Source organism: Trachymyrmex septentrionalis, unplaced genomic scaffold (genome assembly GCF_001594115.1).
Source record: "Trachymyrmex septentrionalis isolate Tsep2-gDNA-1 unplaced genomic scaffold, Tsep1.0 scaffold11, whole genome shotgun sequence".
NCBI classification, from domain to species: domain Eukaryota; kingdom Metazoa; phylum Arthropoda; class Insecta; order Hymenoptera; family Formicidae; genus Trachymyrmex; species Trachymyrmex septentrionalis.
Genome location: NW_017304228.1, coordinates 5,857,945 through 5,872,181, shown reverse-complemented (window position 1 = coordinate 5,872,181; position 14,237 = coordinate 5,857,945). Strand labels below are relative to the sequence as shown.

The window sequence follows — 14,237 nt, the reverse complement described above, 5'->3', positions numbered from 1 at the left end:
TCTCGTAAGATATCTTTCTGATTTTATTGCAAGAAGTTTAATCATACTAATCGTTCAATTTTGGTTTGGAACATATTGCCGACAGCTTTTCGATGTTTGAGTATGCAAATGGGTGATGTTATCAGATTCTTAAAAAATAAATAAATAAAAGGATACGTCGTGAGCACGTGAGGCGCTAATTTCTCGTACGTACTTTTATCCGTATTTTAAGTGGCGCGCGTTAGTAGCTTAGCGCGAGAAACATGTAAATGTTGAGACTGGATTACGAACGTACAAAAATACCTTATACCTGTAAACAAGACATATTAATCACTTTGCGATTCGATCAACGCGTACGATCGTCCGAGGGAGCGAAAGAAACGCTCGCGATGCGATTTTTTATTCGATCCACGTGCGACAATTCTAACGACTCGAACATTCGGTCCACGAATCTGATTGCAGACCTGCAATGGCGTGATTTGATGAAAATCTGATTTGTCATTAATTCCTCACACGATTGATCATTAAAATGTATATTTTTTAAGTGAAATATTAAGACATTTTATTACATTCTTTCCTTTACACACACACACACACACACACACACACACACACACACACACACACACACACTCTACAGCACAAAATTTGTATCAACACTGCTGCAATATTGCTATGGGATAAACCTTACAGAAATTTAATATTATAAGTATTAAATAGGTTATAATGAAAAAAATTGAATTAAATCTTAATGTAATTTTTCATGAACTCACAACATCTCGCACATTACTCTTGTCATTTGTGTTATATTGGATATTTATCATATTACACTAAATTTATCTTTAGCTGGATATCTTGATTCTACTCTTCTCTGACCAATTTTTATTTAGACACCTTCAAGTATTCTGTCATATTAAAGATATTCGTAGTTTGTTTCTTAGTTTCACGATTGTACACCTCAAGTCGATATTCACCTCTCAATAATATATATGATTTTACAATTAATAAAGTGATCGAAACGTTGTATATTGTTTTAGTTTTATTTATCACATAATAATATATAATATTAGCACACATAAACTTGCTATACTCGGTCAGCCCTTCTCATTACACAACTTTGAATTGTTATTCAATTGAATCTCTTATTATATTAATTAATAAAATGCCTATTAATTTTTATTTATTGTAAGGATAAAAAAAATGGCCAAACCGTCTAATTTATTTGTAATTTTTTTATTAATATATATTTTACACATTAATGTCTTGTGCCGGCTCACATTCACTTATTTTAAGTTTCTGAGTTATTTCTTGGATCTTTATTCGGTTATATAATATATATATTTTTTAATAATATTAAATATTTACAGTAAATGAATATTTACTCGATAAAAATTACAGTTAAATCAAATTAATGATTTTTATACTATAAATAAATATAACGTTTACATTTAGTAAATAATTTAGTACTGTATATTGAAACAGATATTTATTAAAGTTCAATACATTTTTTCAATGTAGTGATTAATTACTTATTTTGAGTATTAAACGCATTGTTATGCTTTTATTATGCTCGAATAAGTAATTAATCACTAACCAATTTGATACTTACAGTATTAAATTTCTCTAAAAAAACACATGTACACACACACACACACACACACACACACACACACACACACACAAATATATACTCACGCATATAATCTCGACATCACATTTATTTGCTCTCGATTTACCTGGCATATCCGCGCCATTGTTTTGCAATCGTTGAATCGATTAGAATCGGTAAGGTTCATTTGATTTTAATTGCAGAGAAATTACGGTTATTGAATGATGCACAGGCGAACATGCAACTGGAATGTTGATATTAACTCTCGGAAGCCCTATTTTATTGATATTGATAAATAACACGCAAAACGAGCTGTGAAAGGCAACAGTTAGCCGAGGACAAGATATACATATATTGATACTCCATTGGAAAACATGAAAACCAGATTTTAATATTTCGAGACGTTAACGTCTCATGATCTCATTCGCAAAGACGTATCAAATTAACTTATTATTAGAGGAGAAGCCCTTAGTCAAAATGTTGAAGATTTGTGTAAAATCGTGTCCATGTCGAACGAATTAATTAGAGAATAGCTGACTTGTATACTTAATTTAAAAAAAAAAAAAAAAAAAAAAAAAAAAAAATTCTAGGGGTTCGTCGAAAGAATGCGGGAGACGTCAGAGGGTTGTTACGCTCGCGTTGATCTTAAAGCGCTTCTCGACGATATTTCCGGCATGGGATGTGCATTTCGACATGGCCGCGGTTCCGGGGAACCAGGAGATCATCACGAGATCGTTATTTAATTTCATACATGCACGCCGTCCTTGCGCGTCGACGATCAAGTCGGCCACAAGCGTATAAACGAGTACAAATTGCAGCCCTTTAACCTTCGTGGTAAAAAAAGTACAGGCGGGATGTAGCCTCCTAACGAGTGTAAGAAACCTTGACGGTTTGTCGTGTTGTCAAAAACGGACATATCTTCCAAACGGTTACGCTCTTTCTTTTCAAGTTTACTCTGGTGAAAAAAAATTCTCATAATATCTCATAATACTTTTGAGAATTTGTCATATTTTCAATTTATAAAGGTTTCTGAAACAACTTTTTTAGATTTTATAAATTTTTAAAAAAATTATAGAGAGAATATGAAATCTTAGAAGTCCTAGGATATTTCAGAATTCACATATATGAAGAATTTTACTAGATGTAGACAATTTCTTGTAAGAAGTATTCCATATTCATATAAAAAAAAATTTGAGAAATTTTTTAGAAAGTTATACAATTATATAGAAATTCTGAAATTTACTTAAAAATTCTAAACAATTTTATATGAAGAATTTTAAGAAAAATTTTCACCAGAGTATTTCTACCCTGAGCGATCGTCGATGCTTTTTACACTTTTTATGAAGCACTCTATGCAGTCGACGAAGGCAATCGACAGAAATACAGTTGGACCTCTATATTCTAATCTTCGCCGCTATTCTTAACTTTTACAGTTTACGAGACGTTCTGACATCACGAAATCAGTGTTATATTTTGCATCCTATTATATCTTAAATATATAGAAATTAGGAAATATTGTTTAATATTTAATTAATATTTATTTTATACGAGAAAATATATAATTATCTATGAGCGTTAGAATTTTGCTTAGCTCGTTTGTTTATTTATTACAGTAATGGAAATTTTAATTCGCTGTCGATCTTTATGGATACTATTCATATAATAATATTATTAAATACGTGTAATTACTAATAATATTGTTAAATACGTGTAATTTTGTGATTAAAAAAAATCTTGCGGCCCTCCAAGGATTAAAGTGTTAAACAATCGAATTTCCACAAACTTAATTTTTTTTCTCTTGTACTCTTCGATTTCTCCACGATATTTATCTTATCTTTCATTCACTTTCTCATTCCGAATTAATGTACTATTTTGTTTCGCGTTTAAAATTATTAGAATATAACTAGAAGAGAAATTAAAAATAGGAAGATTGCGAAATTTACTAAGAATACGGAGATTCGACAGTACATCTGATCGATTTGTAGTTACTGAAGCGTCGAATCGTTTACTCTACAAAAGAAAACGATATCGATTTATCTCTTCCGCCTTCGAACGGAGAATCGCGATCGTGTTTTACTAGCCTCATTCGACAACGAAAAGCTCCATTGAAAGCTAAAGGATACTTTCGAACCGGTCACATCCTATAGAAAAATATTATATCAGGATACTAAGCGCGAATTGAATACAAATGGATAATAAATCACAGGGACGAAAAAAGAAGCGGAAATCGGCGAAGGTAAATTCGCTTTTCGATTCCGACGAACGCACTGCCGATTGCAACATGCTTTCTGCGTAGCAAAACAATCGAGAGGCTGAAAATTCGGTATCTTCGAGAAGGCCCCAAGTATTTTTCTATAAGGACTCGAGGACGTTCTTTTCGTGATAGAGTTTTAAGAAAATTCGTCCTGTATGTTTGCGTGCGTGTACATCAATCAAGTCCGGAATCATATAAGAATCTACCTTGTTGACCTTTTGCGATGTTTAATTGCAGTTATGCGGTTTCGGGATTAACGAGAAATCCCTTGTTAAATCTTGAAACTATTTCTATGGAAGGAGAGAGAGAGAGAGAGAGAGAGAGAGAGAGAGTGAGTGAGAAAGAGAGGGGGGGAAAGAGTATGTCATCGCGGTGATCCTCTATGTATTTTTCGATTACGCAACGGCGCGGACGGTACGCTATGTCGGTATGTCCGAATTAATTAATAGTTCATAATAGCTGAGGCAAGGAATACAACATCATAATATTGACTTAACTTTGATTGCCATATCATCTATGTTCAGGTGACACATAAAATTCGCAAGAGTTTTCATCATTTATGGATGATCGTCATTCACAAATATTCTTTATGTTTTAATTAATAATAATTTGCATTGTCTCCTTTAATGTCTTAAATACTTAATAAAATCAAACCAATAAAAATTGCCAGTAAGAGCCACAGCTGTTATTAGTGGTGAAATATTAAATTATTAATAAATCACACAGTGCTCGTACAGCATGGATACACACAAATAATTTAAACATGCAAACGTATTTTCACGATGATATGATTATTACACCAGATGAATTATTGTATATTTGTAGTTTAACTTTGCTGAATTCCGGATTACTCTTAACGCAATGTCTTTGGATTTTGCATAATCAGAAGTTTTATTCAATTTGCGTTGCAGGAGCTGTAGGGATGGGAACATTTTACTTTTTGTATTGTTTCTCATCGTATTGAAGAGGACTCATCGTATTGATTCGAATTAGACGAAACGTCTGCATGTTTAAATTGTTTGTATCATTCATCTTTGCGAACATTACGTAATTTATTAATATTTTGATATTAATAATTGTTGTAACTCTTATTGGCAATTTTCAGAGGATCGTAATTTATTCTTGGAGCCAAGAAAAAAAAAATATATATGTATATAGTATTTAATTTAATTTAATAACATTATTCTTAATCGGATGAATAAGATAATGATTTTATTTATCTTGATCATCATTTTGTTTATCCGATTAATTTTTACAAGATGAGAAAAAAGCCACTATAATGGCACTGAAACAATATCATGTTTTGGAGCGAGAAATAATGAATTATGTCAAATCTTACGCAAGAAAAAACTAACATTTTAAAAATAGATCCTTATCGTCCTTTAAAAGTTAAGAATAATTTTATTAAATATACTCATTCGTAAAAAATATGGACCACTGTATATAATGATCTATATTTATATGTGAATATATTTAAAATATTAAAGAAATAATATAAATTATAATTAATTAAAATGAAGAAAACAGTAAAGTGTTAAAATGATACACTAGATTTATTAAGCTCAATGCCGAAATTAGCTTGGCAATCAAAGTATTAATATATTGTCGCTATAAAATGATGACAAGATGATGATTGATTCCGACTTTTTGAGGATAGAAATGCAAAAATCTGAAAAGTAATTATGAGACTCGAAGATAACGAGGACAAATCGAGATAGTGTTAACGTTATGTCAATGGCTGATTTCTAAGAATTTTACGAAGCATTACGAAGCTGTGAAGTAAGTTTGTTTAGACACGTATATAGATCGCGCGGTAAGAATGTAACGAAGGTTGTAAACGTCCTATAATTAATGCGAGTATAATTGAGAATTCTGAGAGGGGATGCTTTTTGTATTACACGAGGTAACGAACGCGACAAATATAAGATAGACTGGAAGAGGAAAAAAAAAGAGAAGAAGAATTGCGTGTGTATGTGTGAGTGAGATCGAGAAATTCTTCGTCGGGAAAGAGAATAAAAGGGAGAGGAATATTTTCGCTTTCCGAAAACGGCCGCTTCTTCTCTCGGGAGCTTCATTCGTTGATATGTAATTATTTAATCGGCAGACAAGCGTGAAGAGATAGCATGGATATTAATGGCGATAAGGAGATAGAGAAGCGCCAAAGTCGACAAGAGGAAAACGAAGAGAAAGTCAGAGTCGAGAGAGATTTGTAATATCGTTGCGCCAGATTATAATTACTATTAGCCGTACATATACTTTATTCGAATATATGAATTATTAACGGGGAGAAAAAGTCGAAAATAAAGAGAGAGGCAAACATGGAAAAATTGTCTCGATTTTTTTTTGTTCTACAAAACCCATTCTCTTCCAATTTCTAACAAAAATTCTAATAAAAATCGGAGCGTATAAGTCGAATGTAAAGGGAAAATAACAGAAACCCAAACGAAACTTCTAGGAAGATTGGAACAACGAAACATAGAAAAGCGTTTATATCTCGTAAAACGCTTCTTTCATTTTCCGCTCCAATGGTTTTCATAAAAATTTCATTTTTTTATTTATATTATGGTAAGATATTTTTTTAAATTCTTCATATAAATAATTTTTCAGAATTTTTACGTAAATTTCAGAATTTTTCAAAATTTCTGTATATTTTTTATAATTTTTTAGAAACCCTTTTAGATTTTATACGAATAATTTTATTGGAACAATTTTCAAAAATACTAAAAAAAATCTACATCTTTTCTAAAATTAATATATATTTATGTGAAATATTTTAAGATTTCTAAGATTTCTCATTCTATAAATTCTGAAGAAAACCTCTGAAAAGGCTTAAGATATTTTTTTGGAAATCTTCATAAATTCGAAATATATGAAATATATAAAATTCTTAAAAATATTATAATATAAAATTTTTTTTATCAATATATTTCTGTTATTCTTTCTTTACATTGCTAATGAGAATTTAAAATTTTTTAATAATTTTATTGCGAAAAATATTTACATTTTATTTTTACACTCAGATCAAATCAGTGCACAACAACTTTAATATGCATTAATTGTGTCCAACCGAATTCGCTATTAGATATCTTCTTCAGGAGGAAAGGAGGAGATTTCTCGGCCATCTAAAATAGCAATATGACGGAATGACGTCTAAATTGTTGTCCTTGCAAACGTGATATTTTCGGGAGGAGAATGTCACCCCCGTTTGCTTATTTCTGACAGCGTATTTCGCAGACAATATTGATCAAATACGGTGGTTCATGCACGTCGCGGAGACACGCACGCGGCACTCAACGTAAGGTGGAGACGAGACTTAGTTGAGTATTCTCGACGACAACGGAGCGAGCGGTCGGGAAAAAATTGTGTTGCGAAAATATGTCCGAGCAGCAAACGGATTCGTACGACTCGAGACCGGTAACGTCGAAGAAGTCGGAAAGACCGCCGTTTAAGCTGTGTTTCTCGCGAAATCAGCAAATCGGGAAATCCGACGCTTGCATATCAAAAACAAACGGTATATAAATTATTTCAAAAAATAGGCTGACTTTTATACCCAATTAAAAATCCATTATTAATTACATATATTTACATATTGTATATATTACGGATTGTTCTGCAATTTGTCAGTATTTGAAATCATTATGTGTGTAGATTTATTCAATATTTAAAAAAAAAGTAAATTAATTTAAAAAGATAATTTAGATTCTCGATCAGTAAAGAAAAATTCTGTGAATGAACTTTATTTTTTCGTTGCTGAAATGTAAAAATAATTCCATATGATTATTTCCGGGTTAATATATATAATATATATCTCGTCAATGGCAGAGAATTTTTTTAAATTTTACTCTGATAAGAACAACAACGAAAGGAATATCCGATGGATTTGAGACCAATATAGATTTTGAAGAATGACACGTGTGTCAAAAACGAGAATATATTCATAATCTCTGTACAGTTTTGTTAGTTTTAAATTTGAGCTTCCGATTAAAAATTAACGAGACTGCCATAAAGTCTTGCGGCAAAATTAATCCTTAACTGATATTTTGGAATTATAACGAATTCAGCTTACTAATTTTATTCAGCTATTAGCTGAGTAAAATCCTCAAAATTAGAGACATTAACTATTCAATGGTCAAAAATATTTTAGTTTCTTTTAAAAAAAAATTTTTTTTAAAACATTTATTTTTTTAGAATAAATACTGTTGTTTTTAAATGCAATACCTAAATACAATAAAATTATTACAAGAAAAATTCAAAATTTATACACCGATAGGAAAAATGATATTACCATATCTATAATTTAAATCTAATTTTTAATCATTTTCTAACATTATTACAAATATTACTAACATTAAAATATTAAGCTATAAAAATGAAGCTTCTAACCATAATTATTTTATCGTGCAATTATCACAAGTACCAAACACTTTTCTCTCACAATTAGTATAATACATTTATTTCAGCGTAAAATAAATTCGTCGCTGATGACCCCACAATACCTTACCTATAATAAAAGAGGACCATATCAGTTAAGGATTAAGTTGCGGTGGATCGTTTTTCAATGGTGAACTTGCTCAATTTTCTATCCGAGTTTATTAAACACGAATGAAAAGAAAGACGCAGTGTCGGCGCGATCGCGATCTCGATTTTAGCAAAGCGAAGCTGCGAGCCAAGCGTAATACGATCTGAAATAAATGCGCACGCGAAGTTGCAAATCAATTGCAGCGGACTTCGTCACGCCGAAATTCTACTCGAGGGAACTTGAAGACGTGCGAAATGTGGACGTAAGCGACACGCTCGAGAGACTCGCCACGGAACAAGATAGGAAGCCGAGGAACCTGTACCAATTGCCGTTATTGACTAGCCACACGTAATTCTTGCATCTTAACAATCCGCACGCCGATTTTCTCGGATATCTATTGCTCCAACAGCTAATTATGACAATTTTCAGTTACGGTTGGTGGCACGACAAGGGGATACATCCGAAGGACTCGCGGTTTGACTTTCACAAGAGAACGTCCGACCTGGTGAGCTTCCAGATGAAAATTTACGCCGAGGATCGAAAGTTGAAAGGCCTCAAACAATAAAATTGAAATCAATATTCGCGAATCCAGCTGTTTCATATTTTACTCGCTATTGAAGAATAGTATAATATTTAACAATAATTTATGTAATATAATAATAATTTAGTTATAATCCTATAATAAATTCAAATGCGTATTCCGATTATCATATAATAGCATTATTTATTCATTTTTAAACCTTTTCAATAATAAAAAAAAAAATGTTTTATTATAAGTGACATACGAAGAGAAATAATTTTGCTATGAAATGCAAAGGGCTTGCAAAAAATTGTCAAATCGTCTTTTGTAGCGAGTACAGTAGTAATGTTTCCATTTAAAGATGCTATCCAAGCAGAACAACAAGTTCGCCAAAATGACGTTAAAATGAATTAGAAATGATAAAAAATGATTTTCAATGATCATTTTGGAGACATTTTGATATCACAATGACTTGTTGCTCTGCTTGGGTAAAATTAAAATAGAGTTTAAAGTAAATTCACGTTAAAAAGTTTAAAGGTCTATCACACCTATTATAAATCAGGATATTAAAGTCTTAGTTGGTTTAAACGCTCAACATCCATTTCTATTAATGTTAACATTAATCACGATTTAATTTACTCTTTATTTTCTTTTAAGTTTAAAAAAAAAAATAAAAAATATACAAATCGGCGTTTTGACATTGAGAGTTGATTGGTAAAAAATGGATTGTAGAGGTAAAATTTACTAGCTATCACCCGGGTATTATTTTTGTTTAATATTTGATAAACAACAAGAATAGAGGGATATCTGGGTGATATTCGGATGGAAATTTAAATATAGTCCTCATAGTGTAGCATGGATTGCGTCATTCGTGCAAAATTGAATCGACAAAAATGAGAGAGACGCGAAGACGATCAATTTCAAACTCTTTCTGTTTAACCAATCATAATATATTAGAAGAAGAAGGAAACCGACTGTCTTTAGAGTCCAACCGAAATCACATTTTGATTATTTTAATTAAATTGATAGAGCCCGTATGATTTTCAGAAATCATGACAAATTTATGTACTCTTTAAAAAATAAGATTTCATTAAAATATCTAACTATAATAATATAATAATGTTGCATTCTGAACTTTTAAAGAAATCAAATCACATCAAAGTTATCGAAATTTTCTCTTAATCTCTGCTGACACTTCGATCGGACTCTAGCCGTCTTCACGATCCCTCTCTCTCTCTCATCTTTGTTGACTACATTCATCATTTAGATACGAATGACGCAGTTTAAGCTATTTCATGTCTCATGTCTTTATTTACCTTTTCGGCCTACGTATGACTGTCGATGAAACCAAATTCGGCGCGCATGCACGAAAATCAAGACGCCGCTAACGCGATGACGCGGTCACGCTCGTAGCGAAATCGAAACGTGGAAAAGGCGCGAAATCGAGGTGCACGGTGGACGGCGCTGCTGTCGCGCGTTGCGCATGCGCGGCGCGCGTTCCTGCCGTTTCGATATCTCGCCGCGTTCCCGCCTTTTGACGGCCGGCCAATCTGCGTCGTTACATCGAGCCGGCTCGGCGGGATAATCACGCGCGCGCGGGACGGATCGCTTACGGAGCGATTTGTTTTGCCAGTGATACAGAGCTGGTGGAGTGTGCCTTGGCGAGTGGATTTTGGTATCTTGCGGAGATTTGTAAGGATACCCAGGCTGGCTCGCGGCGGTTTTCGCTAAGAATGAGTTCCGGCATTGTGATCGAGCACGCACGACCACACGAAAAATCGGAGAAGCCCCGTCCGTCGAGATCCCAGGAGTCCTCTTTGCCCGAAAGGTTAGACTTTATATGTCATATCGCTTTTGGTTATCTGCTAGATCGGCCTTATACCTACTCCAACTTTTTTACCTGTTGCCTGTGCTTTTTGGGTGAGAGGAGAAGGGGGGAGGAAACAGGACAGCAGGTGTACACTGTACACCCGCGCGCGCTCTTTCGCTCGCCCTCTCGTAAGTAAGGTTACCAAGATACGCTCGGGGCGTTTTGTTGTTTTTTCCTGGTCACGAGAAACGTTCTGAATAGTATTGAATAGCGCTCAAAGTATCCTACGATCGACTGTCCTGGCTTTGTTGTTGCCTCACAGTGAACGCTCGAATGTACTGCGATCCATAGTCGAGATTTTGCTGTTGAGAAATTACCACGTTTTTGGCTGTCGGTCGTTTCTACCTGTATTTTCGTTAATAAATTTCAGTGTTCGTGGTATTTTGGGAGAGTTTCGGATTCGGGAAACTTTGATTGTAATCCTAACGAATTATCTTCGTGATTTTGTCAGATGTAAGATTGGGCTACACATTTGTATCACTCGTGAGATTTATGAAGTAAATATGTATTCTTAACAAGTAAAATAGTAAATAACAGCAAAACTATGTATATATTTTTTTTTATAGACCTTTGGCAAGGATTGGTTTAAATAATATTCTTTTGCTTTTTTTACGTGCATCATATATAAATGAGTCTCTTAATTTTGTCATTGCTGTTATGTACAAATGTTTTTAGTTTTATTTAAGAAGACAAATTTATTCTTTTTGCGATTTGTATGTAACATTAAGTATTTTGCATTGTGATTAATATCTAATATACCTTGTATATGTAAATCAAATACTAATCCTTTTCTACAGTATTTGCCTGGTTTTATAACAGTTCATTGTAAGAACTTGATATCATTTCAATTTGGAGAATAAGAACTTGTATATCTGTTCATATATAATGAATAAAGATCCATCTTCTTCATCATCACCCTGGTGGAACAGGTTTATATATAATTTGTTCCTTTACAATTGAATTGGTATGAATTTGTATTTAAATTGTTTTTGTAATAAAAGAGTTTTCCATATATATGTTCACAGTAAACGATTATGTTTGGACAATGGCTATAATAACAATTTAACCAATACTCTCAACAGTCACTCTGAAAATAGTACAAAATGGCCGTATTCTGGAGATGCCAGTCTCATTGAACCTGAAATCCTAGAAGATATGGGAGTTAGCATGTTAGAAGATGGAGTAACTAATTGCGAAAATACAAAAAGACTACAATCTGAAGAGTGTACGATTTTAATGGAGAATTTAGCTAGTAATAATAGATCAGTAATAGATGATTCTGATATTTTTGAATATCAAGAAGAGGTTTATACAAGTTCTAGTTTGGAAATTGCAATTTCAGACAGGTTTGTGATAACAAAAATTGCTGGAGGTTTTAAATTATGTTTATTATTCACACACACACACACACACACACACGTGTATACAATTATTTTTACAGGGTTCAACAAGATTCATGTGATACAGATGATTTAACTGGATTTGGTAGTACACAGAATGAATCTGGCTATTCTTCAAGAATGGAAGCTGATTACTTTGGGGATTTAAAAGAGAGCTTTACCAAGGAAAAGGTTAACACTTCTGCCGAAAAAAATGAGCAATCTTGTTTAGATCAATTTTGCTTGTTTAGGAGAAAAAAAAGACCTTCCGTTTATGGCGAGGATAAGTTTAACAAGTTATCAGATGAAATAATTTTGATGATATTGAAATGGTTACCTAAGAAATGTTTGGTAAGAATAGTAACACGGTATTAAATATAATTTAATAAATTATGTACATGTCTCAATTGTATTAATTATTTTGTGTGCAGGTACGCTCTATGCTAGTATGCAAACGTTGGTGCCAAATAGCTCAAGATGAAGCATTATGGACTAGGTTAGATATGGGTAGTAAAGTTTTAAATGAAGGTACATTAGGGCATATATTGCCGCGAGGGGTTCAAATTTTAAGACTGGCACAGGCGGAAATTGCGGATCCTGTCTTTTGTGAAGGCAGCCAAGTCCTTAGCGATTCTTATATCAGTAAATTACAGTTCTTAGATTTGTCTATGGCGGTTATATCACCAATGAGTTTGGCTGTCTTATTATCCAAATGTAAATGTCTGAAAAAATTGTCACTGGAAAAATGTATAGTGAATAGGGATTGCTGTAGAGCGATTAGTCAAAACACTGAATTAGAAGTTTTGAATTTAACAATGTGCGAGAATATAAACATTGGATGTATTATGGATTTAATGGAACTTGAATGGTAAAATTATTAATCTATTTCTCTATGTAATAAATGTTTACGCAGTTCTCAATTTTAATACGATCGGATTGTTTCAGCTTAATTGCCCTCAACATAGCATGGTGTTCTTTGGATAACGAGTGTATAACGTTACTTTGCAGAACGTTGCCAAAATCCATTACACGCTTGAACTTAGCGGGTTGTAGAAAGACAATGACTGATGAGAGTAAGTATAGTAATTGGTATTTTTATTATTTATTGACTTTAACATGCATTTTTTTCTAAATTTCAGATGTAAAGGACTTGTTAAGAAGATGTCCGGATATTACAGAATTAGACCTGAGTGATTGCGCTATGCTTACAATGCATACCGTCCATAATTTATTAAACTTTTCGAAACTCGAGCACTTATCACTGAGCCGTTGTTACAGCATCCCGCAATCGGCATATATAAGATTAGCTACTATGCCGTGTTTATTGTATTTAGATGTTTTCGGCCTAATGACGGAATCAGTGCTTAAATCATTACAAGCTACTTGCCGTGAACCCGAAATTAACAAGTATCTATATAGTTCGGTAGCGAGGCCAACAGTCGGTATTCGAAGAACCAGTATTTGGGGTCTTCGAGTTAGAGATTAAATTCAATATGTAGGCAATTCATCAATTTACAAGAGATTTCATCGATAGATCGAGGGATGGATTTGACCAAAGGGTAACTCTGATCTATATATATAATGTTGCATCTTTCTACTCAGACTGAATATTGTACTGATAAAAAGTTAAATTTAATTTGAAGAAATGAAATGATGTTTAAGGTAATAGTATAGTCCTTCCAAAGTTTAATATTGAATTGTTGCTCAGATATATAGAATTCTTTATAAGTAGAATATCCCAGACTTATCGTTAATAGCAGTTTCCCCGAATTTTTTCATTTTGACATGAAAATTCCAATACTAAAATGTATGTAATATATTTTAAATAAAAAGTGTTTATATATATACGCGCACAATAGTGAAAATATTTTCAAGCATCATTGATATATAATTTTCTGTATAGTCTTCACTGTCGTGTGATGTCATATTTGAGCGAACAAAATTGAGAAAATTTGAATTCGCTCAACTTTAAACACTTTACTTAAAAATTATTGTTGAAAATGATCAGGGATCTGCCATTATCGGGTATTATTAGTAAGTCTGCAACACTTATATACGTACTATTCCTATACGGAACATTTGCTGATATTTAACATATCAAGTTATT

The 14,237-nt window shown here is 32.8% G+C and overlaps 1 protein-coding gene across 1 annotated transcript; it reads left to right on the top strand.

The window, feature by feature from the left end:
- The first annotated feature begins 7,174 nt into the window (after positions 1–7,174).
- LOC108748982 lies at positions 7,175–13,866 on the top strand. The gene is made up of 10 exons (XM_018487449.1): positions 7,175–7,353; positions 8,565–8,709; positions 8,791–8,912; positions 9,213–9,265; positions 10,450–10,709; positions 11,777–12,097; positions 12,193–12,481; positions 12,562–12,998; positions 13,076–13,203; positions 13,270–13,866. The coding sequence occupies exons 1-10, from the start codon at positions 7,218–7,220 to the stop codon at positions 13,614–13,616; spliced, it is 2,238 nt and encodes a 745-aa protein (XP_018342951.1). The 5' UTR covers positions 7,175–7,217; the 3' UTR covers positions 13,617–13,866.
- The last annotated feature ends 371 nt before the right edge of the window (positions 13,867–14,237 follow it).